At 45.4% G+C, this 27,720-nt stretch overlaps 1 protein-coding gene across 5 annotated transcripts in view; it reads left to right on the top strand.

Moving 5' to 3' along the window:
• LOC138799354 (solute carrier family 22 member 15-like) overlaps positions 1–27,720 on the top strand; it is a 261,620-nt gene that overhangs the window by 208,563 nt on the left and 25,337 nt on the right. For all 5 annotated transcript variants that reach the window (XR_011364245.1, XM_069980394.1, XM_069980391.1 and 2 more), the window contains one exon: positions 14,164–14,236. Coding sequence is in view for 4 of the 5 variants with exons in the window: in XM_069980394.1 (XP_069836495.1) it covers positions 14,164–14,236 (73 nt within the window). In the remaining variant the exon portion in view is untranslated. The remainder of the gene's footprint in view (positions 1–14,163; positions 14,237–27,720) is intronic.

The raw sequence follows: 27,720 nt of genomic DNA on the forward strand, positions 1-27,720 counted from the left end.
TCATCTCTTCAAAAGTCATTTGAATTTGTATTCCAACTTTCAAAACAAAAAAAGCATAAACAAGGCAACCTAAAGACCAAAAAGTAATGATAAGTAATCCGCATGCATGTAATATTCACACCAAATCATCACAGCTTTGGTTGTGGCAAAGCACGAAGAGCTTGATTTTGAAACTTACGTGAACTAAACAGCACTTGAGATAAACCATAAAATGGAATGATTAACCTAGAGACAGAATAAAGCAAATGACTAATGCTGCTATTTGCACCAGTGCCAAGGGCTGAATCTACAGTAAACCACCTTTTTGAGAACATTTAAATTCTTGTATCAGATTTCCACCATATATTACCTATAATGGTCATTTTAGGAGAACAACCAAATAAAACACAAAATTTCTACATAAAATTTGGTTAGTCATCTAAAAGTGGTTTGACTGCAACTGTTCAACCCAGACACTGATAAAAATGTGAATACTCCTTGAGTAGTGGTACTCAAAGACTATGGACACCTTTGCATTTTTTATTGATTCCTGAATGCAAAGTTAACTAACTTTTGACTGCTATTCAGAGAAAGATAACATAAATCCATTAGATGCACATACAGCTCTTACAGTTTCAGTGATAGCTGCCGGGAGGAGAAGATGATTAGATATCACTTCAAATTGCAGACAAGAAGACAGAATTTTGGATGACAGCTCACAGTATATGGCTATGTTCACACTACGTATATTTGAGGCTGTATGTTTGAGGCTGTATAGCAACCAAAACAAGGAGTGGATTGAAAACACAGAGAGGCTCTGTTCACATAATGTTGTAATTGAGTGGATGGCCGTCATTTAATGGCAAATATGTGCTGTTATTTTAAAACAACGGCTGTTGTATTGAAATAATAGAAGTTATTTACAGTTATATGGCGGCCATCCACTCAATTTCAACATTGTGTGGACAGAGCCTTTCTGTGTTTTCAATCCACTCCTGGTTTTGGTTGCTGTGAGGACCTGATATGAGGACCAAATACAGCCTCAAATATACATAGTGTGAACCCAGCCTATAAGGAGAAGGTAATACATGGAGAACAGGTAAGGCTAGAGACAGAGAAAAGCACACAAAAGGCAGTTTGTAGGGAAGAATCACCTGGGGTGTACAAGTGTTTAGAGAACACAGAGCTCTCATGGGAAACCATAGAGGCTATAGAAAAAGAATTATTTTAATAAAGACCTATAGAGTGAGTCTTTTTGTACCATGATGAGTACAAAGAAATAATAAACAAAAATTGTCAGAAGTGTCCATATCCTTTTATACCAAACATAAATGTAATTTTAACTGAAAACTGTTAGTAAAACTGTATTAATTCAACAATAAACTGTTTGTTAAAAGTTAGAGTGTCCCAAACTCCCAATAAACTTTACACTTACACAGATTACACTTTCTTACAACTGACGCCTGCGTGCCTTGACTTCAGCAAAGGTGTCCACAATACTGTCTATGTCTAGTTTCCTAGCTCTCTCATTTTCAATGCTCAGCACTGCAAGCCCGGAAAGCCTTTGCTCTGACATGGTGCTCCTCAGATAGTTTTTTATTAACTTTAGCTACGAAAAGGATCTTTCTGCGCTGGCTACTGTTACAGGTAGTGTTAAGAATAGTAGCAAGGCTACACACACATCTGGCAAGGTAGATGAAAGAGCACTGTTGTCTACGAACAGGAGGTGGGTAAGGTCACTGACAGATGTTGATTTTTTAATCTACCTCCTTAATGCAGACCGGAAGCTAAGCAATTAGCTAGGAAAACTGGGTGACAGATCTTCATTGTAGAGATTCTGCAGATTTGAAGCAGCTTTGAAAAGATCGTCATCACAAGCAGATGAAAGCATTGCAGGCTGAATTATATTAAATCGACCAAGAACCTGATCAAGCCCCTTAAATCTGTTTAGAAGCTGAGATGTTATTACATCTAAACAGGCAAAAAAAATTGTCACTTTAAAATGTTTTTCGCCATCATTTAAAGGACAAGTGCCATGAAAAACTTTTTCCCAGTAATTGAAGCACATTACAAAGTTATATAACTGTGTAATATGCTTCAATCACCTATCTGCCTCCCTTCCCTGTCTTTTCCCCCCTCCACCCCCCACCAGAAAGTGTCCTGACTCACACAGACCTGATTACTGTCGTCACCAGGCAGCTGCTTCTTGTGAGGATGAGTCATCAGCAGGAGGGCTGCTCTAGGTCCTGTTACACCAGCCTCCCCCTCCCCCTCCTTGTCAGGTGACTCTGCTTGCTCAGCTTATCTTCTCTAGTGACATGACTCCTTCACTGAGTCCACGGCAGCAGGAGAGAGGGGATGAGGGGAGGGGGGAGCTGCCTATGTGCCGGAGTCAGTCAGAGGGAAGATAAGCAAGTGAGATGTGACAAGTGATGGCTTGCAGTTCAGCCAATGGGAGCTGAGCAAGCCTGTCACCTGACAAGGCAGGGGAGGGGGGAGGCTAGTGTAACAGGAGAAGGAGCTGAGAGAAGAGCTTGGTGACGGTGACGACAGTAATCAGGTCTGTGTGAGTCAGGACACTTCCTGGTGGGGGGTGGACGGGGGAAAAGACAGGGAAGGGAGGCAGATAGGTGATTGAAGCACATTACACAGTTATATAACTTTGTAATGTGCTTCAATTACTGGAAAAAAGTTTTTCATGGCACTTGTCCTTTAACCGCTCATCAACTGCCAATTCATCAAAATGGCGCTTTACTTTGGGGGTGCGTTTTTTTTTTTTTCGAACTTTGAAGCAATTGTTGTGCAAGCGATTCTGCATTTTTTTTGGCTTCCTCAAATTGATTCCTATATTGGGCAAGACTGTCTGCAACATTCTTAATTAAAGTGGATGCCTTCAACAAATCAATGCTTTTCATTTGCAGAACTTTTGACACTGCATTTATGCTTTCTAGAATTTTTGTTTGAAGAACAATCAAAAATATGAACTCAAAAGACTCCATTTTTTTTTTTTTTAAGATGCTGCCTCTTCTCTTTCTTTTGGTTTTGATGAAGTTAGCACAATCTTTGACAGTGCTCGCAAAACATCCAAAAAACGGAAACGTAAAGCAAGCAGGGATTCATATCGTGATGACCAACGGGTAGGGCACAACTTTTTTAATGTGACATTGGATTTTGTTGTAAATGAGCAAAGAATTTCCCACCGCCTTATGCTGTTACCAAATGTGTAGAGATTCTGCAAGATGTCAAAAAAACTTGCAACTTCTTTGATGTTTGACATTGCATCTTGCAATACGAGGTTCAGATTGTGTGCAGCGCAGTGGACATAGAGAGCATTTTCTTCTTTTTCTAAAATTCTTGCCTGTACTCCAGAGTATATTCCACTCATTGTAGCAGCTCCATCATACCCCTGGCCACGACATTTTTTTAGTGTAAGGCCTTTACTTTCTATACAGGAAATTATTTTGTTTTCTATGCCTGCAGCAGTTTGATCTTTTACAGCATGAAAACCCAGAAACACTTCATTTATTTTCACACTGCTTGCTCTCTTATTTTCACACTGCTTGCTCTCCCATTTCCATCTCTCATGACAGACACATACCGGAAAACCTGGCTCAACTGGTCTACTTTTGAAATGTCTTGGGTGGTATCCATAATAATAGAATAAAATTGTGCCTCCTTAATTTCAGCGACTATTTCTTTCTGAACGTGCTGGGAAAGAATTTGAATTATTTCATTCTGGATTTTTGGACTCAGATATTTTACGGATTTTTGTGGCATCTCAATCAGTTCTTTCAAAACTGGATCGTACTCTGCAATGAGCTGAATTATTGATAAAAAATTCCCATTATTAATTTCACCTAAATGTTCTCGATGGCCACGAAATGGTAGATTGGCCATTGCCATGGTTAAGGTGACATTTATAATTCTTTGGAGAACTTGCCTCCAGAAGTTTTTTTCCCTTATGATCTGCCGTTCAGTTTCCTCATCAATAGTACCCTTCATTCTCCGCTGGTCATATACAACACATGCTTCCATATGGGCATTTGAGCTCTCGTGGCTATGAATTTTTGTTGTTAAGCTCTTCCACTTATTAATTCCTTTTGCCCAGGATGGCTCAAACCCCTGCTTTTTCCGATCCCCAAATAACCAGCATGGCTCACAATACACTGCATTCCGGTTTGGGAGAATAACACAGCCATGTGACAGGAAGTTTTAGCCCTGTTTTTGTAGTTCTGTCATAATATTTTTCTGAAAAACATCTTCTTTCGTTATCATTATCTCTGGGAAAGGGACCTGGTGGTCTGCAGGGGCCCTGGGAAACAATGAATCTCTTTACATTTGGGTCAGAGATAGTAACAGGATAATTAGCCCTATCCGTTACAAGCTTCTCAGAAGCCGTTGCCAAATCTAAAATGTCACTGGTAGATGTGCTTGCAGTTTCAGTGGTGGCAGTGGTATGCATGGCTTCATCAGTGGTGGGGTTGATGGCTTGTGACAGGCTGATATCACTCTCACATTCACTGTCACTACCTTTTTCATGTACTACATTGGCTTCATCAACAAAAATCTGGCTTGTGTGGGCTTGCTCCTCTACTTGGGCTGCTGTGACATTTATATTAGTACTTTCTGAGCTTGCCTCCTCTGCAGCTGATCCTATAGTATGTGACGAACTAGAACATTCACCTACAGCTTTAGGGGCAGAAAAGAAGCTACTAATTTTGGGAATTTTCTGACTCAAATTCTCTTCCTTTCTCTTTTTACGTTTCTGCGCACCACTTAGATGGTGATAGGTAGACATAATGAAGGGATCTGTCAGCAAAAATAAAGTACCATATATAAATAGATCTATAAAATCACTAGGGGGAAATTTATCAAACATGGTGTAAAGTAGAACTGGCTCAGTCGCCCCTAGCAACCAATCAGATTCCACCTCTCATTCCTCACAGACTCTTTGGAAAATGAAAGGTGGAATCTGATTGGTTGCTAGGGGCAACTGAGCCAGTTTCACTTAACACCAGGTTTGAATAAATCTCCCCTTAGGTGTTTACAGTATAAGACCACCTAAGTGTTTACTTATTACACCGGAAATTGAACCTTCAGTACTCCTGCTGTTGTAAAACTACAAATTCCATCATGCCAAGACAGCCAAAGATATGACTTTGGCTACACAGGTATTATGGGAATTCTAGTTTTGCAATGGCTAAAGAGCCACGGTTTCCCAATCACTTTTTCTAATCTAAAAAATGTCTTAGAGAAAAAAGTCAACCAGAACATAACATCTTATACTTACTAAACAACCCTATTAGTAAAATGTGACCCAATTTAAATGACCTAATTAAAATTTTTTGTTCCAAAAAAGCATGGGTTAATATGCCTTACACCACTTTCAGGCATATTTTAAAATTTTTTTTTACCCCAAACAAGCATTTCCAGGAAAGTATATTCCAAACCCAGACTAGGCCCCAAAATGTATTCAGAACATAGACCCAATAATAAAACCCTCATTACAGACATTATCAGCAGGACACCTATAAACTTTACATAGAGAAAGAGAGAACCCCTCAGTTGTCTACATCTAAGGGCATTCTTTAACACCTGGTAGTTTCTTCTCAGTCCCACTTCCGAACTTTTAAAACATTAAAGGGGTTATCCAGCGCTACAAAAACATGGCCACTTTCTTCCAGAGACAGCACCACTCTTGTCTCCAGCGTGGGCGGGGTTCTGCTGCTCAGTTCCATTGAAGTGAATGGAGCTTAATTGCAAACCGCACCTGAATTGAAGACAAGAGTCGTGTTGTCTCTGAAAGAAAGTGGCCATGTTTTTGTAGCATTGGATAACCCCTTTAACCTCTTAAGGACATAGGACGTACCGGTACGTCCTATGTCCTCATTAGCACTTCAAAGCGGGGCCGCGCGGCGGCCCCGCTTTGAAGTGCCGCGATCCCGGGTGCCGCGTGTAGCCCGGGACCGCCGCTATTAGCGGGCACGGTCCGATTGCCGTGCCCGCTAATTAGCTAATCGGAGGCAGCTGTCAAAGTTGACAGCTGCCTCCGATTACCGGAGGCAACGTTTCCCTGGTGTCTAGTGGGGGAGATCGCTCCTCCGGGACCTTGTCCCGGAGGAGCGATCTCCGTTACTGATGCCGGCCGGGGACGCGTCCAAGATGGCGCCGTCCTCGGCTCGGCACTCGTTTGTTTCCGGCTGCAGCAGCCGAAAGCAAACGAGTGCCGATCTCATGGATCTCTGCAGCATATCTATGCTGCAGAGATCTCTATGAGAGATCAAAGTGTATATACTAGAAGTCCCCCAGGGGGGCTTCTAGTATATGTGTAAAAAAAAAACAAAACGTGTTGTTAATAGTAAAAATCCCCCTCCCCTAATAAAAGTCTGAATCACCCCCCTTTTCCCAGGTTTTAAATAAAAGTAAACAAATAAATAAATAAATAAACATGTTTGGTATCGCCGCGTGCGTAATCGCCCGAACTATTAATTAATCACATTCCTGATCTCGTACGGTAAACGGCGTCAGCGCAAAAAAAATCCCAAAGTGCAAAATTGCGCATTTTTGGTCGCATCAAATCCAGAAAAAATTTAATAAAAAGCGATCAAAAAGTCGTATATGCGCAATCAAGGTACCGATAGAAAGATCACATCATGGCGCAAAAAATGACACCTCGCACAGCCCCATAGACCAAAGGATAAAAGCGCTATAAGCCTGGGAATGGAGCGATTTTAAGGAATGTATATTGGTTAACAACGGTTTGAATTTTTTACAGGCCATCAGATACAATATAAGTTATACATGTTACATATCGTTTTAATCGTAACGACTTGAGGAACATGCATAACAAGTCAGTTTTACCCCAGGGCGAATGGCGTAAAAACACATTTCCCCCAAATAAAAGAAATGCGTTTTTTTTTTCAATTTCACCACACTTTGAATTTTTTTCTGGTTTCGCAGTGTACTTTATGCAAAAATTCAGCCTGTAATTGCAAAGTACAATTAGTGACGCAAGAAATAAGGGGTCATGTGGGTTTCTAGGTGGAAAAATGCAAGTGCTATGACCTTTTAAACACAAGGAGGAAAAAACGAAAACGTAAAAACGAAAATGGGCCATGTCCTTAAAGGGTTAAAGAGGCTGGGTAGATGTGGCAGCACAGTGCAAATGCAAGTTGTACTCACCGCTCCAGTTGTTACTCTCTGTAGTGTAGTCTACGCTGATGTGCTCTTCACCCCTACTGGCTGCTGACCCACTCCTCAGGTGTGTGGCTTCCAGAAATAGCCACTCTGAGCAGAAACAAAAACAAACAATATTGAGTTAAGTCATCATCATCATCATTCCAACCCCCATCCCCCCATCATCATCATTCCCCCTATCATCATCATCATTCCAACCCCCGCCCCCCATCACCATTCCAACCCCCGCCCCCCCCATCATCTTCATCATCATTCCACCCCCGCCCCCCCATCATCATCATCATTCTAACCCCCGCCCCCCATCATCATCATCATCATTCCAACCCCCGCCCCCCATCATCATCATCATTCCACCCCCTGCCCCCCCATCATCATCATTCCCCCTATCATCATCCCCCCCATCATCATCATTATTCCCCCCCATCATCATCATCATCATTCCAGCCCCCGCCCCCCATCATCATTCCACCCCCCGCCCCCCCATCATCATTCCAACCCCTGCCCCCCATCATCATAATCATCATTCCACCCTGCCCCCCCATCATCATCATCATTCCACCCGCGGCCCCCCCATCATCATCATCATTCCAACCCCCGCCCCCCATCATCATAATCATCATTCCACCCCCGCCCCCCCATCATCATCATCATTCCAACCCCGCCATCATCAACATCATCATCATTCCACCCCCGCCCCCCCATCATCATCATTCCACTTCCGCCCCCCCATCATCATCATCATTCCACCCCCGCCCCCCCATCATCATCATCATTCCAACCCCCGCCCCCCCATCATCATAATCATTCCAACCCCCGCCCCCCATCATAATCATCATTCAACCCCCGCCCCCCATCATCATCATCATCATTCCCCCCCGCCCCCCCATCATCATCATCATCATTCCCCCCCGCCCCCCCATCATCATCATCATCATCATTCCCCCCTGCCCCCCCATCATCATCATCATTCCAACCCCCGCCCCCCCATCATCATCATCATTCCACCCCCCGCCCCCCCATCATCATCATTCCAACACCTGCCCCCCCATCATCATCATCATCATTCCACCCGCGGCCCCCCCATCATCATCATCATTCCAACCCCCGCCCCCCCATCATCATAATCATCATTCCACCCCCGCCCCCCCCATCATCATCATCATTCCAACCCCTGCCCCCATCATCATTCCAACCCCGCCATCATTATCATCATCATCAATCCAACCCCCGCCCCCCCATCATCATCATCATTCCAACCCCCGCCCCCATCATCATCATCATTCCAACCCCCGCCCCCCATCATCATCATCATCATTCCCCCCCGCCCCCCCATCATCATCATCATTCAACCCCCGCCCCCCCATCATCATCATCATCATCATCATTCCCCCCCCCCATCATCATCATCATCATCATTCCCCCCCTGCCCCCCCATCATCATTCCAACCCCCGTCCACCATCATCATCATCATTCCACCCCCGCCCCCCCATCATCATCATCATTCCAACCCCCGCCCCCCCATCATCATAATCATTCCAACCCCCGCCCCCCATCATCATCATCATTCAACCCCCGCCCCCCCATCATCATCATCATCATTATTCCCCCCCGCCCCCCCCATCATCATCATCATCATTCCACCCCCGCCCCCCCCATCATCATCATCATTCCACCCCCACCCCCCCATCATCATCATCATTCCAATCCCCGCCCCCCCATCATCATCATCATTCCACCCCCCGCCCCCCCATCATCATCATTCCAACACCTGCCCCCCCATCATCATCATTCCACCCGCGGCCCCCCCATCATCATTCCAACCCCCGCCCCCCCATCATCATAATCATCATTCCACCCCCGCCCCCCCATCATCATCATCATTCCAACCCCCGCCCCCATCATCATTCCAACCCCGCCATCATCATCATCATCATCATCATTCCACCCCCGCCCCCCCATCATCATCATCATTCCAACCCCCGCCCCCCCATCATCATCATCATTCCAACCCCGCCCCCCATCATCATCATCATTCCAACTCCCGCCCCCATCATCATCATCATTCAACCCCCCGCCCCCCCATCATCATCATCATCATTCCCCCCCGCCCCCCCCATCATCATCATCATTCCCCCCCTGCCCCCCATCATCATCATTCCAACCCCCGCCCACCATCATCATCATCATTCCAATCCCCGCCCCCCCATCATCATCATCATTCCGCCCCCCCATCATCATCATCATCATCATCATTCCACCCCCGCCCCCCCATCATCATCATTCCACCCCCGCCCCCCCATCATCATCATTCCAACCCCGCCCCCCCATCATCATCATTCCAACCCCTGCCCCCCATCATCATCATCATTCCCCCCATCATCATCATTCCCCCCCACCCCCCATCATCATTCCACCCCCGCCCCCCCATCATCATCATTCCAACCCCTGCCCCCCATCATCATCATCATTCCCCCCATCATCATCATTCCCCCCATCATCATCATTCCCCCCCACCCCCCATCATCATTCCAACCCCTGCCCCCCCATCATCATCATCATTCCCCCCCGCCCCCCCCATCATCATCATTCCAACCCCCGCCCCCCATCATGATCATCATCATTCCACCCCCCGCCCCCCCATCATCATCATTCCCCCCTGCCCCCCAATCATCATCATTCCAACCCCCGCGCCCGCATCATCATCATCATTCCCCCCCTGCCCCCCCCAACATCATCATCATTCCAACCCCCGCCCCCCCATCATCATCATCATTCCCCCCCGCCCCCCCATCATCATCATTCCAACCCCCGCCCCCCCATCATGATCATCATTCCCCCCCCTGCCCCCCCATCATCATCATTCCCCCCCCTGCCCCCCCATCATCATCATTCCCCCCCCTGCCCCCCCATCATCATCATTCCCCCCCCTGCCCCCCCATCATCATCATTCCCCCCCCTGCCCCCCCATCATCATTCCCCCCCCTGCCCCCCCATCATCATTCCCCCCCCTGCCCCCCCATCATCATTCCCCCCCCTGCCCCCCCCATCATCATTCCCCCCCCTGCCCCCCCATCATCATTCCCCCCCCCTGTCCCCATCATCATCATCATTCCCCCCCCATCATCATCATCATTCCAACCCCCCCCCCCCCCAGTGACAGGCAGCTATTCAGCAGCTGCAGCAGCAGGAATACCTCTGGGGCACAAGTCACTTGCTCTCCGTCAGTCCGCCTCCTCCTCAATAATGGCGCCTGTGACTGTGACTCTGCCCCCCTCCCCCACGGTACGGCACAGCAGTGACTTCGGAGGCGGCCCGCCCAGGAACTAAGCAACGTGAGAGGCGGCTGCGGGGACAGATGCCGGGGCGGGCCCCGTACGTACGTGCGGGCCCGTTCAAATACAGAGTCCAGACAGTTTCTCCCCGGGTGGCTTTACCTGGGGAGAAACTGAATTCACACACACAAGGACTAGCTGGCCAGGCCCCTTGATGCAGCGGGCCCCGTAGCAACCGCTACCGTTGCTACGGCGGTAGTTCCGCCACTGGAGTAGAGCCTTCTAGACGCAAGCTTGGCATAATATGAGAGAGCAAAGCGTGGGTCTCAAAGATGATTATTAGAAGCACCTTTATTAAAGGCACCTGCTCTTTCATTTTGACTGGAGCTTCACTGTATATACGTTAGACACGTGACCTCCAAGTAAGCAAGTATAATACTCATACATTTCAGTCTAAACCCACATTATAATAGTTAAATTGAGTGCTCTCGTTGAGTTCAAACGAGGCCTGATCTTCAGTGATAGAATACCTGAGGCCAGTATTTCAAAAACTGGCAACCTTTTGAGGCTTTCTTGTGCAGTGGTATCTAGCTTATCTACGAATGGTTTAATCAAGGAAGAACATCCACGAATGGGGATCATGTCGATGTGGACAAACTTTTGACCAAGGTGGTAAGAGAAAGATGTCTAGAATCACTTTCATGAACAGGCAGGTTATAGTCAATCAAACTACATCTAAATACAATACACTTGATTCCAACTAATTTGTCGATCCACAACTTGTCATTCCCATAGATGGGGTATAACTAGATTACCTGTTCAGTGCCATTACTGTTAATGAGAAACAGAAAGGCAAGACTTCAGTGGGCAAGAGGATCGCAACAAGTGGATCACTGAGTATTAGAAAAGCATTGTCTGGTCAGATAAATTGATGCACCATGTTTATATGAGGGTTTGGCACAAGCTGCTTGATTCAATGAACCCTTCCTGTCTGATGTGATGGTTCAGAGTGCTGGAGGTAGTGTAATGGTAAAGAAGATATTTTCTTGGCTAACCCTTGGTCCTCTGACACCTTTGGATAAATGGCTCACAAAGATCATCCTTTCATGACAGCTGTTTATCCTATGGCAAAAAGACACTGTCAGCAGGACAGTGCACCATGGGCCATATTGTCGTGGATTGGTTCCAGAAATGTGACTTTAGATTCCCTTGCTTCCCAGGCTTTAACAGTCCCCTGTTCTGTATCATATAAAGCTGTATCCTGGGATGAGGTAGAATGGGCTGTTTAGAATAAGTCATTAATTCCATTTAATTTGCAGCAACTGCAAGAAGCCGTCCTGTTCATAGGACATAGTTTTAACACTTAGAAGGCCAAAGAAGATCTAATGTGCTGCCATTAACATAGAAGGGCCTTTCTGATTCTATGCGATCATTTGTCAAATGACTACTTTAGGTGGTTTACATGTAGCTATCGTCACTAAATCACAAAGTGTCAACCCACCCTACCCTGTGAACCCAGGCAGGTGCAGCTGCTGCTACTGAACACTTTCCTGCCGCTGATATTGCAGTTTTATTAGTCCGTAGGCCAGTGTTTAAACCTGTCTCTATAGCTATTATTCTGTATTGTAAGGTCCCGGGACTATAAAATGAAAGTGTTCCTTGGAGACTAGGCTCATTTTTCATTACTAATTAAACATGAAAGTCTCAATACACTGGTAATAATGGTTTTAATTTAAAGGTGAACTCAGGAAAACGTAACAATCTGCATACACATGTAATAGTAATGAATACATTGCTGTATCTAAAACAGTCATGACTGCTGTGGGGGATAGATAAATGCTGTGTACTTTGACTTTTTGCTAAAGGTACTATCACAGAAGCAACGGAAAGCCACACTGTGAGGACATTTTCTGCAAGTACTGTTTAAGTTTACAAGTGAAAACGTTACCTGTGATTTGAAGCAGTACAGTGATTGCGCAACACTCATTCCGACAGAGATGGAGCGATAATTGGCTTGTGTAAACACAGCGAACGATCAAGCGTCGAGCGAGAAATCATTCATTGTGATCTTTCAACATGTTCTCAAATCGTCATTGGTCGTCTGCTAAAAATTCGCAGATCGCTTCGTGTAAACAGTGTAAACAGTCTTTACCCTATGTGTGAGATGGGCTTAAGCGATCTTAAAACAATCGCAATAACGAATTTTCCAAACGATATATTGTTCCTTCTAAACGCTGATCGTTATAAAAAAAACATCGTTACTTTGAAATCATTAATCGTTCGACTGGGCGAATTATCGCTCCGTGTAAACCCAGCATTACGTTTTATACATGTATGAACGGACATCAAAAATTTAGGATGACCTGAGTACAATTAGGGTAAACTACAATAAGCTGGCAAAGGGTGTTTCAGATATTTCAGTGACACGCTTTTGGAACTTTAGCTGTATATCTGATTAACCCTCTGCTTTGGCTTACTGAAGATGTCTGTAATGACGCTGCCTTACACATATCCGTGTTTGGCTCTGTAGTACACAGTCTGTAATTATGGGTTGCCCTTGTGAAGGGGGTCTAAAATGTATGGAGCAAAGGCACAGACCATAGCATCTATGGTCATATGCATTGGGCCATAGATTTTAATGGGTTCTATACTGTTTGTAATTGTGGATTAAAGAAAGGAGTGATGACACCTTGGGGAGGGGTCCAAGGGGAAGCGAGGCAGATGATACCTGAAGAAAGGGGAGAAGATGAAATCTGCAATTTTTTGGGGGGTAATGATCCTTGGTCAGGGGAAAAAATTATCACTAACTTACCTGATGAGTCTGCATGTTTATTCTAATGGAAAGAGGGTAATTGGCAACTGCCAGCCAACTCCAGAACCTGCTGTAACAAGGACTGCTCTATAACCCAGTTTTAGGTTGGGAAGTCTTTAAGTCCTATGTTTGTAAAAAAAGATCACTGTAAGACATTACTTTACGCGTAATGATGATCTGTTCCATAAAGAGCATTATTTGTACAATGAATTGTTAAAGTGAATCTGTTACCTCTACTGACTATTATGTTTTAGGTATGTTTAGTATTGCCAATAAAATAATAACTAAAATAAATATTTTTTTTTTGTTAGAATGTGATATAATACTGATCCCCTTTGTTATTCTTCCTGGAAATGAATAAATTGACAACTGGGTGTTAATATTCCCCTGACGGAATGGGAGTGTCCTTGCAAAGCCTTAGGGTGGGTTCAGACTGAGGAATTCTCGCGGAAAATGTCCACGGAATTCCGTCAGCTGTCCGCCCGCACATCTGGGCCCCTTTCCGCCGGCCACCATTCTATGGGCCGGCGTATTCCGCTATACGCTGAAAGAAGTGTCATGTCACTGCTCTCAGCGGATCGCGGAATACGCCGGCCCATAGAATGGTGTCTATGGAGCCGGCGGAAAAGCGCGTGCCCGTGCGGGCGGACAGCTGACGTAATTCCGCTGACATTTTCCGCGAGAATTCCACAGTCTGAACCCACCCTAACAGAGTATGATCGGTGATGACAATGTCAGCTTTGTGGGGGAACTAATGACAGTAGGAATTACATTTATTTGTGGAATTTTTAAAAAATTTTCAAGACCCTATAACAAGAAAGCTGTCAGGTTCCTTCTTAGTAGAAGTGATTCATCTCTACCTCTTTTTCCTGAGTTTATGTTTTTTTTCTCTCTTATTTTAGGAACGCTGGATTGGGTGTATGTGCCATGGCATGCAGAGTTGGGGGCATACTTGCTCCTTTTGTACCTTCATTGGTAAGAGCTATGTCTTTGTTATTGATGTTCTTGGTATTTTAAAGAGACAATAAATGGTAATGATTTGTCTTAAGCTATGGGGAATGTGACCGAAATGCCAAAATATTAAGATATATTTATAAAAACTAAGTTAGGCTTATTAATCTCTGTAGCCTCTGCTGCAGAAATGCTCAAAAACACTTTAAGCTCTTAAAAAGGAAAAACTGTACATTTAACCTGTCTATGATAGCACGTTTGAAAACCTCTGACAGTATATAGAAATTCTACACAGCAAGTGCACTAATTAGATATACATGTGCAATATTTTTTAAACAGACTGGTTAAACAGAGAAGTATGTGCGCCATACTGTCATATATCTGAGTGACATTTTTTATTTGCTTGTAGCTTTCACGACATATCTCCAAACAAGAACCCAAAGGCAGAAGTTACTATTTTATTAAACATGATCCAAATTTAAAGGGAACCTGGCACCCAGGGCAAAACCCACCCAACCCCTGATTGAGCCACTCATACTTATATATGGAGAAATTGCTGACGCTGGTCTGCGCACATATGAATATGCAAATTAGAAGAGATAAGTCCGATGTTGGATTTCCTATGGACATCAAAATCATCTCTTTTCATTTGCATATTGAGTGCACAGACCAGTGGGCGATGATTTCTCCGCAGGGGGACCAGCCTCGGGAGTCGGACCAGCAGGATGAGGTAAGTAACAGGGACTCTATCGGGGGTCAGGTGGCTTTTGCCCTGGGTGACAGGTTCACGCTAAGATTTTCACGCTAAGGCTGCGTTCACACTACGTATATTTCAGTCAGTATATTTCAGTCAGTATTGCAACCAAAACCAGGAGTGGATTAAAAACACAGAAAGGCTCTGTTCACACAATGTTGAAATTGAGTGGATGGCCGCCATATAACAGTAAATAACTGCCATTATTTCAATATAACAGCCGTTGTTCTAAAATAACAGCAAATATTTGCCATTAAATGGCGGCCATCCACTCAATTTCAACATTGTGTGAACAGATCCTTTCTGTGTTTTTTTTTTTTTTTTTTTAAACTGTAGTTTTTATTAGAATTTTATAAGACAGAGAAACGCTTAACAACAAGCAATGAAGCCAGAGAACAGGTGGCTATATAGTATGACAAGTGTGAACATTGAGCCTCCAAAGGAGGTTGCATAGCACGTGGCAGGCAGAGAACACATATTTCTTTCAGAAGAGCACTTATGGGAACACTGAAATATTGTGGCAAAGTGAACCAAAGCAAACAATCTCCGAGCCTGCACAAGTATTGCGAAATCTGTTACTGAAGTCACATTAAAAAAATATAAAAAAGATAGAAGAAAACACTGACATGGAGAACAATCGACAGAAGACACACGAAAAAAAAGAAAGGGGGGGAAAGACATGACAAGTGAGGATAAGAGGGAGTGGGGAGGGGGAAGATAAGGCAGCGGCCCAGACTTCTCAGGCATATCCTTGCTGTGTACAATAGGCGTCCCATGGGGACCACACTGCGTCAAAGGTATCTAGGCGGTTCGCCAGTGAGGCAGTGAGATAGTCCATGGTCCTCATATCTTTTATTCTAGCTACCAGGTCCATCAATGCGGGGGGTAGGGTCTGTTTCCACTGCCGCGCTATCAAAGTCTTAGCTGCTGACAGTAGTTGCAATATGAGCTTAGTAGCTTTCTTACCGATAGTCTTGGGGGTCAAATTAAGGAGGCAGGCCAGAGGATCACAGGGGAAGGGTGTTTGTATAATAGCGGACACCATACCACACACAGTGGTCCAGTAGGGTTTAATAATCGGGCAGTCCCAAAAGATATGTTGAACCGTTCCAGTTCCCACCAGGCATCGCCAGCACAGGGGGGAGATGGAGGGATTCAGTCTGTTCAGTAATTCGGGGGTGTGATACCACAGCATAAGCAATTTGTACTGGGTTTCTTTGTATGCGGTGCAAATGGATGTTTTGGCTGCCCTCTCCCATATGATCCTCCAGCACTCCGGAGAGATAGTCTTGGCCAAAGCCGCCTCCCACTTCGCCATATACTTATGGCAGGTCGGGGCGTCGTCCGGAGGCAAGCCCAGTATTTTGTAAATATCAGAGATCATTCCCTGCATATTAGGACCGAGCCTAGACAACTGTTCGAAAGCTGTAGGCCTGGAGACCGTGGTGGACCCCACTAGGGTTGTCATGAAGTGATGTAACTGCAGGTAAGTGAAATGCTCCGCCAAAGGGAGTCCATATTTCTCAGTAAGTGTTAGTTGGGTTGACAATGTCAGCAAATTGGAATAAGTTGTGCTCCCCCCATGTCCGGACCACCACAGACTGCAGGCCCGGGGCAAATGCAGAAGTAAGGAGGAATGAGATTAAGGGTGATGCTTTAGAAATAAGTTTAAATTTAGCCGAACACGTCAGCCAAATTTGCCTGGTGTGCCTGATAGGGCCGAGAAGTGGATCTGGAAAGGTGGTAGCTGGGTTAGAGAGCCAGAGGAGAGAGTTAGGGTGCGTGGGGGCCAGCCACCTCCGTTCTATGGCCTTCCATTTGCTGTAGGCGTGATAGGCGGTCCAGGAAGGGATGTAATGGAGATGGGCCGCCCAGTAATAATGTGTGACATTTGGAACCGCTAGGCCACCCTGCAGTTTGCTTGCCATCATCACTGTTTTGGGGATCCTATGCCTTTACCCATCCCATATAAATCTAAACATGGCCGCCTGTATGGCCTTAAGTTCATGCATAGGGACCCTAACAGGTAAGGTTTCAAATAGGTACAGCAGTTTGGGGAGTATAATCATCTTTACCGCCGCCATTCGACCCAGGAGGGAGATGTAGTGTTTGCTCCATTTTACCATAAGGGCCTTAATGTCTCTAAAGAGCGTAGGGAAGTTAGCCGGGTACAAGGAGGGATAAGATGCGGTCAGACGAATCCCCAGATAGCGGATAGATTCTGTAGACCAGCGGAATTTAAAGGCCGCACGTAGGTGCTGCAGCTCCCCAGCCGGCAGATTGAGGGGAAGCGCTTCTGTTTTTGCTGTGTTGACCTTGTACCCCAATAATACCCCGAACTCCCGCAATAGTTCATGTAAATTAGGTAGGGATATGAGTGGGTTAGTGAGGGTCAACAGGACGTCATCTGCGAACAACATCAGCTTGTATTCCCTCCCCCTAATAGCAACCCCGCTGATATCTGCATTATTCCTGATGGCCGCCGCCAGAGGCTCTATACAGAGAACAAATAACAAAGGCGAAAGCGGGCAGCCCTGGCGGGTGCCATTAGAGAGGGGGAACACTCCCGAGCGATGATGCGAGGATCTAATGGATGCTGTCGGGTGGGAGTATAAACCCTGAATTGCTGCCAGAAAGGGACCGGAAAACCCGTAAATTGAAAGGGCTTCCATTAAAAAGGGCCAGCCCAGGCGATCGAACGCCTTTTCAGCATCCAGGCTCAGGACCAGCGCTTTGTCATTTTGGAGGTTGACAGCATCAATTATATTGATCGCCCGCCTGGTATTGTCCGATCCATGCCTACCCATAACGAATCCGACTTGGTCATTATCTACTAGTGATGGTAGACAGAGCCCAAGGCGTGTGGCCAGGATTTTTGTGAAAAGCTTTAAGTCCGTGTTCAGCAGGGCGATGGCCCGATAGCTAGAACAGTCTAGGGGGTCTTTGTCAGGTTTGGGTATTAGAGTTATGTGGGAGTGAAGCATAGAGGAGGGGATGGGGGAGCCCTGCATATAGGTATTAAAGAGCGAGACCAGTCGGGGGGAGAGGAGTTCCGAAAAAGTCTTGTAATATAGGTAGGTGTAGCCATCCGGCCCCGGGGACTTTCCCGAGGGTAGGTGTTTAAGCACCTCCTGCAGTTCCTCGAGAGCAATAGGGGAATTTAAGTGTTCTACTGCCTCTGGGGTTAGAGTGGGCAGGTTGCAGGCGGCCAGAAAGTCCCTTATCTTCTGGGCTCGAGCGGCAGGGTCGGATGGGAGGGAGGATGGGAGGGAGTACAAAGCGGAGAAGTACTTCTCAAAAATTCGGGAGATGTCTGCCGGGTGGTATTTTGTGTTCCCCTGTTCGTCTCTGAGAGCTTGCGGAGATTGTGCTGCCGAGCGTTCAGATAGCATACGGGCTAAAAGAGTATGCGCCTTGTTCCCCTTCTCATAAAAACGTTGCCTGGAAAACAGGAGCAAACGCTCTACCTTATGGATAGAGAGGTCTTTAAGCTTAGCTCTGGCCGCAACCAACCTGCGCAAGGTGCTCACTGAGGGGTGGGAAGACATGGAGGCCTCTAGGGCCCGGATACTGCGCTTAGCTTCTAGGATACCGGCTTGGCGATCTCTTTTAAGTTTAGAACTGATCGCTATGCAGTGCCCTCTAGTGACTGCCTTATGGGCTTCCCATAGAACTGAGTGGGAGGACACCGATTCCTCGTTTTCTCTGAAATAGTTCTCAATGCAAAGTTTAATAGAGTCTCGGGATACCTGAGTTTTGAGTAGGGATTCGTTAAGGCGCCAATGACAGTGTCGTGTGGGCGAGAGCATGGGAGCCAGGGTAATATGAACGGGGCCGTGGTCAGACCACGAGATGGGTTCAATGTCTGCTTTCCGGAGCAAGCGCACTGTCGGGATATTCCCAAAAAAATAGTCAATTCTAGTGTGTGTTTGGTGTGGGTGTGAGTAAAAGGAGTAAGCTTTCTCCAGGGGATGCACAATACGCCAGAGATCATAGAGGTTATGTTGGCGAATCAATTTACGAAATTCGACCGATAACCTACGTAAATCGTGGGAGGGAGGTATACCCGAGTCGGAGCATCTGTCCATCTGGTCTGAGAACGGAAGGTTAAAATCGCCTCCCAATATTCTGGGGGAGGGCGGGTAGGCTGCAAGCCACTTGAGCACCCCACGGAGAAAGGGAATTTGCCTACGGTTCGGAGCATATACATTGCATAATAGGAGGGGTTTACCCTGTAGGGTCCCTTCCACCACCACAAATCTCCCCCCTGGGTCTGAATAGGAGGACGTCACTTGTATAGGACAGTGTCGGGAGATCAGTATAGCCACTCCTCCCCTTTTACATCCCATGGAGGCCGAATAGGCACGCGGGTAAAAATGTTTAGAGAAGTTAAAGTTGGCTGCAGCATCAAAGTGGGTCTCCTGTACAAAGGCGATGTCCGCTCTCAAGGAGCGTAGCTCCTGTAGGAGCAGACACCTTTTAGTATTAGAGTTTAGCCCTTTGGCATTTATCGTAACTAACTGAGCCATAGGGGAGTCAGGTAGTGCGTAAGGCTAGTGAGAGCATAAAACTCACCCAAATCCACAGCACAGGGTATCCACCACGGGAGGCGGTCTGAGAAGGCAGGAAGTCCGTTCGAAGTCCGGAGCCGCTGAGGAGAGGGAAGGGATAGAAGGGAGGGAGGTACACAAGGATTACACAGAAAAAAGAAGAGGACAAATAATGTATCAATAAACATTCCAGAAAAATCCCAAAAAAGGGAGTTTACGGCTCTAGGCCATATACCCACGCAAAATGAGCATGGGAAGGAGCAAAAAACCCAAAAAAGGTTCTCCCTACTAAACACAGGTAAATGTAGAATCAAAAAGAGCAAAGGGATAGGGCTCCTAGGGGGAGGGAGAAACCAGGCTGCAAACCTGACAAGTAATAGGATGTACAATAACCAGGCGGACAGCCATGCAGCCTATTTAGCTAGATAAGTAAAAAAATAGGCCAAATGTAGAGCAAGGAGCAAGGAAAGAAAAAAACAGTCCCACCGCCAGGTGGCAGCTCAACGGGCCCCATTGGCAGAGTGTTAGATCAGCGGGGGGAGGAAGAAGAGCCCCCGGGGCCACGAGCAGGAGGGGGGTGAGGGGTGAGAGGAGGACCTGCGCCGCTTCTGCTGTGTGGAGCGCCAGACAGTCTCAGGAGGGGCGGGAGGATGCGCGACGGTCCACTCCGTGATCCGAGGGATGGGAAGTGCAAAGGTCTCGCAGAATGTAGGAAGGTCGGAGAGGTCTCTCAGAGTTGCCGATCTGCCATCCTTCCTAGCCACTAAGGCAAATGGAAAGTTCCAGCGATACATGACCTGGTTATTTTTCAGCGCAGTGAGGAGGGGACGGAGAAACCGTCTCTTTTGTAGAGTGAGCCAGGATAGATCCGGGAAGAGTTGGATAGGGGCTCCATCGAACTCAAGTTCCTTCATGGCACGGACTTTGGTCATGATGCGTTCTTTCACTTCGTAATCATGCACACAGCAGATAACGTCTCTAGGGGCGCCAGTGTTGAGCTTAGGCCTGAGGGCCCTATGAGCCCTATCCAGCTTAATTTTGTGTGAGGAGGGTTCTCCCAGGACAATGTTGAAAATGGCCTCAAGAGTTTCAGAGAGGTCCTCATCGTGCGTTGCTTCTGGGAGCCCCTGGACCCTGATATTGTTGCGCCGTCCCCTATTGTCCAAGTCCTCCATGTGGCGTTGCATATCATTGAGGGCAGAAGATTGCACCCCCACTGTAGCGTGAAGTTGAGTAATATAGGAGCGGGTAGCGTCATGCTCCTCTTCCAGATTTTCTACCCGTTCTGAGACATGCTGGATATCTTTGCGGATCTCCAATATTTCCACCCTGCACGCCCTCATCTCTGACAGAAGGGCTTTGAAGTCATTTCGTGTGGGAAGTTGAGAGAGAAGCTGTCTAACATTACCCTGAGACTGAGCCCCAAATATAGACGAGTCAGAGTCGGGGTGCCAAGAAGTCTCATGTGGAGGTGTTCCAGTGAGGGAATTTCCCCCACCTTTAGCTTTAGTAGATTGTCGCTGGGAGGATTTTTGTTGTGAGTTTTTTGTATGAGACTTGTCACCTCTTGGGGGCAGTGGTGCTGCAGCCATGTCTGGGTTATACTTTATAGAAGATGTAGGCAAGCAGGAGGGGGAGAGGGCAGGATGCAGGGAGTTCAATGAAGGGGGGGTGAGAGAGGCTGGCAGGGGGTCTCTCTGTGAGGCGGGAGGCTGCGTAGGAGGCTGTATATGGGCTGTACCGTCCTGTGGTATGTATCCCTGGTGGGCTTCCTGGGGCCAAGATGGCGCCGGCTCTGGGATCAGGGGGAGTTCAGACAGGTCCAGAGTCTCCTCAGGAGGTTGCGGACAGTTGGGGGGGTCCCCAGGTCTCGGGGCTTCACTTACTTGTGGCTGATGTGGCGCCTCAGAATGCCGGGGTGTCTGTTCTGCCTCCTGTGGCGCGAGGTCCGGCTGCACACGTGCGCAGGATGGCGCCCGCTTCCCTTCCCGGTGTTCAGAGCGCGTCCGCGGCTCTGCGCTCACTGCCGCCAGGTGAGCCGCCCGGGATCCACGGCAGTCCGGAGCAGGTGCGGGAGGTAAGCTGAGGGAGCGGGTCAAGTCCGCGGCTTCCGGCTCACCAGGGGACCGGCGCCGGGTTCGGGGCTCACGGCCTCCAGGCGCACCGCGCGGGAAGAAGTGTTCAAGGGTCTGTAAGCGGGACTTTCGGGGTGCTGCTGGAGTCGGGGTAGATGAGCGTCCCCCGGTGGTCTTCCCCATGTGCTGGTGGGTGATTCTGGCGGTGGGAGCACTGGTAATTAGGCCTGTTCAGGGCTGCATGGACAGAGCTCTCTCAGTACACGTCCTTTCACATGGCCGGCTAGCTCCGCCCCCCCCCTTTCTGTGTTTTTAATCCACTCCTGGTTTTGGTTGCAATACTGACTGAAATATACTGACTGAACTATACATATACTGACTGAAATATACGTAGTGTGAACGCAGCCTAAATCAGTATACTCTCATTTTGTTCCCTGACCCGTTTTATGCACTGGGGTGTTATTTTAACTCACAGGTGAGCCCATCCTCTCCTTAAATAACACCTACTCTTGAATTGGTTTATGAGTTATGTTGCTGCAGAGGGGCCGATCAACAGTCAGTAGGCAGTCATGGTGAGAGATTTACTTTAAACCAAGCTTTAATGTTAAACATATTTTTTTACAGAAATTAAAAAAAAATCTAATTTAACATTTTGCTGGCCATATTTTAAAATCCTGAAGTTTAGCATTTTTTATTCTGGCCACTAAGCCTAATAATTAGCTTGATCTTCCAATTCTGCATAGAAAACTTTTTAGCAGCCTCCTACTTTTCAGCAGCCTATGGCTGTATCCATGTTCTCCCAGACTCCCCAGGGCCACATCCAACTTATTCAGCCGCCAGTATTTAAATACCGAACGATTAGACTCGAGCATGCTCCAGTTGCGCTCATCTCAAATGAATGGTAAGGAACCACATTCTCCAGCAGGAGATGTTTGGATTACTGTGTTATGCTTATATTGGGCACTGTGCCGCACAAGTGTATACGGGCCAATAGTAATGGGCAGCGTCTTCCTTGTGGCCGCCATTGCTGATAACCAGTGCCATGGGTGATAAACGTCTAATTCTTTGTATACTGCAAGATTTGTTTTAACCAACTCTTTCCCAAATTTCATACATAAAATATAGATGAATGTTCATCATGCAGAAATAAAGGAGATAAGTTAAATGACAGGGACTTTTCTGTGTTTAATAAAATCATCAACATAAACTATGTATGTGTGCTGTCAGCTCAGTGCCAGAGCTTATAATTTACATGAAATTACTAGTATGAATCTTTCGAATCTTTGAACAATACCATTAAAATTTAAAGTTCCCATCATCCTGTTATTTTATGCCACAAGCATATTTCATCCTCCCTCACATCCTACGTATTAATCTGCATGCCGCGGAGGAAATGAATAGTTAAATCAATCAAGCTCGTGCCATTTTGTCCTTTGTATCATTCTATAATTTGAAATATTTCTGCCATTAATGTAGGTAATGAAAGTCAGGAGACAACATTACCAGATGTGCGGTGCACACCGCTTTTGGCAAGAGATCACTTCACAACTTGATACAGTGATTTCATGAGTGGATCCGAGATATAGGCAATTTTGTAGGTGATTTGTACAGGTTCTTGTCACTTTAATTTATGGGCTGTATTTTGTGTAGGAGTTTTTATAGGAAATACCATTCCCTTGTGTTGCATCCGTATATTTTAGAGCTCGGGGTTGGCAAAGAGATATTAACACAGGTGCTGTGTTCAATCTAGAATAGTTGTGGAGCCTTAGGGTATGGTAGTATATTATACTAGTGCAGCAACACAGTGCTTCGACCATTACAAAAACAGTATGGCTACACTTCCTGTCATTTCTGCAAAAATGACCATTTCAACAGATCAGAGAAATGCCGGAGCCACTGTAAGTGGAAAGGAAATATCTGGCTGTAATGCTCTGTGCAGGTGCTGTATGTTTTGTGCCAATGGTTATAAAGGTATCCTATTATACAGACACAGGAAAGTCTTACCCAAAAGTTTTAAAGGTAATGTGTCATTGGAAACCTGCTGTTTAAATAAATTTAGGCTATGTTCACACTACATAAAAGTACGGCCGTTGTTGCCATCCGGAATGAAAACTGCAAAATTTCAGGATTATTCAGGATCATCTGGCCGATACTTAAGCACCTGCCGGGATGATCCGGGCAGAGACCGGACGTTCCGTGACCCGGCCGGGTCATGGAATAGCCGGTCTCCTACGTTGTGTGAATATAGCCTTAATAATTTCCCGTGTTTTTCTCCAAATTTTCTATATTATAAAAATAATCCTGAAATTTTGCAGTTTTCATTGTGGCCACTAAGTTTAATATTTAGCTGACAAATCCTGTTCTGTAGAGCTGACTTTATCTGCAATGTTCTCCTCAATAATCCTGCCTTTCACAGGAAGGATTACAGTGAAAGGCCCCGTTCACACTGAGCAAGAATGGCGAAATTTCGGCATGCTCAGTGTCCCGCTGTGAGTGAATGAGGGCGCGTTTCACCTCTTTGAACAGAGAGCGGCGGCAGCGGAGGAGCGCTTGCCTCCTTATTCACTCAAAGCAGGACACGGAGCACGACGGGATTCTGACGTTCTTGCCTAGTGTGAACGGGGCCAAAGGTGACAACAATGTATAGTTAACACATCATTCAAAATAGCTGATTCTTAGTAGATAGTAGATGCTTAGTCTTTTACCCATGAAATGATCTCTGCATAGGTTATAGAGCATGCCTTGAAACCTCTACCATTCGTGTAAATAGGGTATGCTTCAGACTATTGTCTATTGCCATAGAGTTTATCACAAACCATATATCTAAATGCTGCAAAATCATCTCTGGCAAGATGTCTGTCCCTATAATAATGTAAAAAAATAAATAAGAAAGTAAAAATGGAGTAGAAAAAAAGAACATGTTTCATCATCTGTCTCTAATCAGTATAAAAACCAAGGTGATATATTCACTTCCAGGATTCTGTGAATTATTCAGCTCTGCCCTGTAACCATCTAGGATTAAAATACATTATAGTTCAGCAGTGTGCAGTCATTTTTGCCACCAGCAGTTTCAGCAGGTCCTAATTTTATCGGATATCTCTATTCAGCAATATGATGGCTCAACCCTGCTAAATCCACGCTTCAGCCTACTGCTGCCTGCTATCACACTGAGCCTAGTGTGCTCAGCTCTGCTACTTCTCCGATATGTGACCTCCTGATGCTGACCTACGCATCACACACACACTGCTGGCTTACTTACAGGAGATCAGGGCTTATACTAGCAGGTTATCCTTAAAGGAAGCCTTAACTATTACTATAGCAGGTTAAGTGTTTTTACCGGTACTGGGCTCTGAGATCTGTTAGTAGTTTCATGTTTCATGCTACCCGAACCACAGAAAGCATGAAACAGAGACAGGTTCTCAGACTAAAACAAACTATAATGTACTCCAAAAGGCTGCTTTGTCAGAGGGTTTATGCCTTCTGAGCTACATAAAGCATAAAACAGGATAAGACATATTACAAAAAAAAAGAATATGTGATATACTCTAATAGGCTACAGATAAGCTCTCAAACCTTTCAGGCTACCGGCACTACAGGAAGCAAGAAACCGTAATAGACTCCCATATTATGGCTATGTTCACACCAGTTTTTTTCCCTTTCGGTTTTTGAAAAGAAAAAGTGGTGTCCGTAATTTCGCTGTTTGGCTGTCCGCCAGGGCAATGACGGCTGTTGGTGTATTATTCTAGTTTGGGTGGACTAATTGGCCTTTGGTGTGTCTTTAATTGAAAAGTCGATTGAATTTAATAGTAAAAACAGAACTTAAAAAAGAAGCCTGCTGCTTGCAAAAGACGTCCGGAAATAATTGTCATGATCATTAGTTTGCTATCCACGCAGTGAGTACACTGTGTGAATTAGACGTCCGTCATTCCATTGACCTCAATGCATTGCATTAAAGTCAGTTAAATCGCGGCAAAACAGACGTCTTTTTAACTAGAAAAAGTGGCCGCCTTTTCTGTTTTTTTAATGTAGTGTGAACATAGCCTATAACAAACTATGAGCATATTTAGTGTTTCATAGCAGTCACTGTTTTAAAACCAGCCAGTAATGGGCTTCGAGTCACTGGGGCTGTAACTGGAGTCTTCTCCGTACATTGCTGCACTTGATTGATAAATCTCTCCCTATAACAAATAGAGATAAGGGCAATATTCCAGAAATAAAATGTAAAGGGCACTTCTGGGCACTTCCTGCAGGATATACGCCTCAAAGAGACAAGAAAGCAGGGGTGAGCAGCAAGGACCAGAAGCTGATAGAAGGAGTCAGGTGAATATACTCCCTTTTTAGTTATTTTAAGCACCCTAAATGGCTTTAAACTTTTTCTTCTGGGCTGGCATATTGTTAGGTGAGGTTGTCGCCCCCATAATTATGTACAAAATAGGATTTATAAAAAACAGATTAGAAAGAAAAAGAATATTTATCTGTACCAGCTTTTAAAGAACAAGAAAACGTTCTAGGCACAGTCTCTTACCTGTAAATGTAGCGGTGGCTGAAGAAGTTTGATGCAGCTCTATGGAGTCCTGGAAAACATGGATACAGCCTATGGCCTATGGACATAGCTATGTTTTCTTTAGGCCGCCTTAGGGCAGCATTGAGCTATTTTACCCACCCCTTTAATCAAATGCTGCACGCTCGGGGTCACTCATCTCTATTCCTATACTAGACCTTCTCGCTGATTTTTGTCTGACTTGTATTAAATAAATAAGAACCCTAAAATGATAGAGTTTTCACTGCCTGCATTTGGGCTTTTTGGTGGGTTTATAAATATAACGTATTTAAAGTTTTATAGTTTCAGGATTACAGTTTATGCAGATGCTAAATGTCACTTATGATGCAGGAGAAATCCACTTAGAATTGGACATATCTTTATTTTCATGTGGCTGCTTATTATTTTTATATACGTGAACAATAATGCGTATGTGTCCGCACGCATTATTAAAAATGAAAATCTAATTAGCAAAGACATGCTAGGACCAAAAGGTACAAAATACTGTAAAAATGCTTTATTTAAAAACTGACAAAACATTAAAAACAAAACTTAATCAAATAAATGGAATGGACAAAACAAAAAATGCCGTAATAATGCACATGAAATATATACTGTATAGCACAGTAATGTGGAATGTAAAGATATAGCTAAATATCAGATTTAGGGATGGTCCGAACCTGCTGAGGTTCGGGTTCGTACGAACCCGAACTCTCGGCAATGATTCCTGCTGTCTACCCGCTCAGAGGAGAGGGTGGATACAGCCGGAGGACCGCCTGGAAAACTGGGATACAGCCATAGCCATAGGCTATATCCCAGTTTTCCAGGCGGTCCTCCCGCTGTATCGACCCGCTGCACGGAGCAGCCAGACAACGGAAATCTGATGCCGAGCGTTCGGGTTCATACGAACCCCAACCTCGGCAGGTTCGGACCATACTTAATCAGATTACATCATTTCAATGTAAATACATAGTAGTGTAGTCAAAAGGCCCCATAATTACCTCCATCTATATCACAAAAACACCCAACATGTTAACAAAAGAGCCAGCCCTACAATAAAGTGCAAATGTAAAAACATTACCTCCACCTACTCACGCAACTCTCCTTTCGCATTTTCACCTGATCAAGGGGGAAGTTCCTTGCATTATATATACCCACCCAGCTTATGTTGATTTGTATTGTCCGTTCCATATATTTGATTATGTATTGTTTTTAATGTTTTTGCTTATTTTTATTTATTTTTTTATAAATAGCTAGGTATGAAAACTACTCCTTATCCACTGATCCATATTGATGTCTGTAGACTGCAGTATTATTATTATTATTTAGTTATTTATTATTTTTTGCTCTCCCGGGATATCCACTCTGGTTTATCATTCTCTGTGGTGCACAATCAAACTGAAGAAAGCTTCACTTCAAAAAACAAAAGAGAAAGAATGTCCCCAGCACTCGCCCTTGGACTTTCTTTCCCTTTTTTTTTTTAAATATTGCTAAGGCTGGGTTCACACTGCGTTTTTGCAGTCCGTTTTTTTTTCATAATTTTTATGCAAAAAACGGATGCTTTTGTGTGCATCCGTTTTGATCCGTTT

The sequence above is a fragment of the Dendropsophus ebraccatus genome, chromosome 8, assembly GCF_027789765.1.
Source record: "Dendropsophus ebraccatus isolate aDenEbr1 chromosome 8, aDenEbr1.pat, whole genome shotgun sequence".
NCBI classification, from domain to species: domain Eukaryota; kingdom Metazoa; phylum Chordata; class Amphibia; order Anura; family Hylidae; genus Dendropsophus; species Dendropsophus ebraccatus.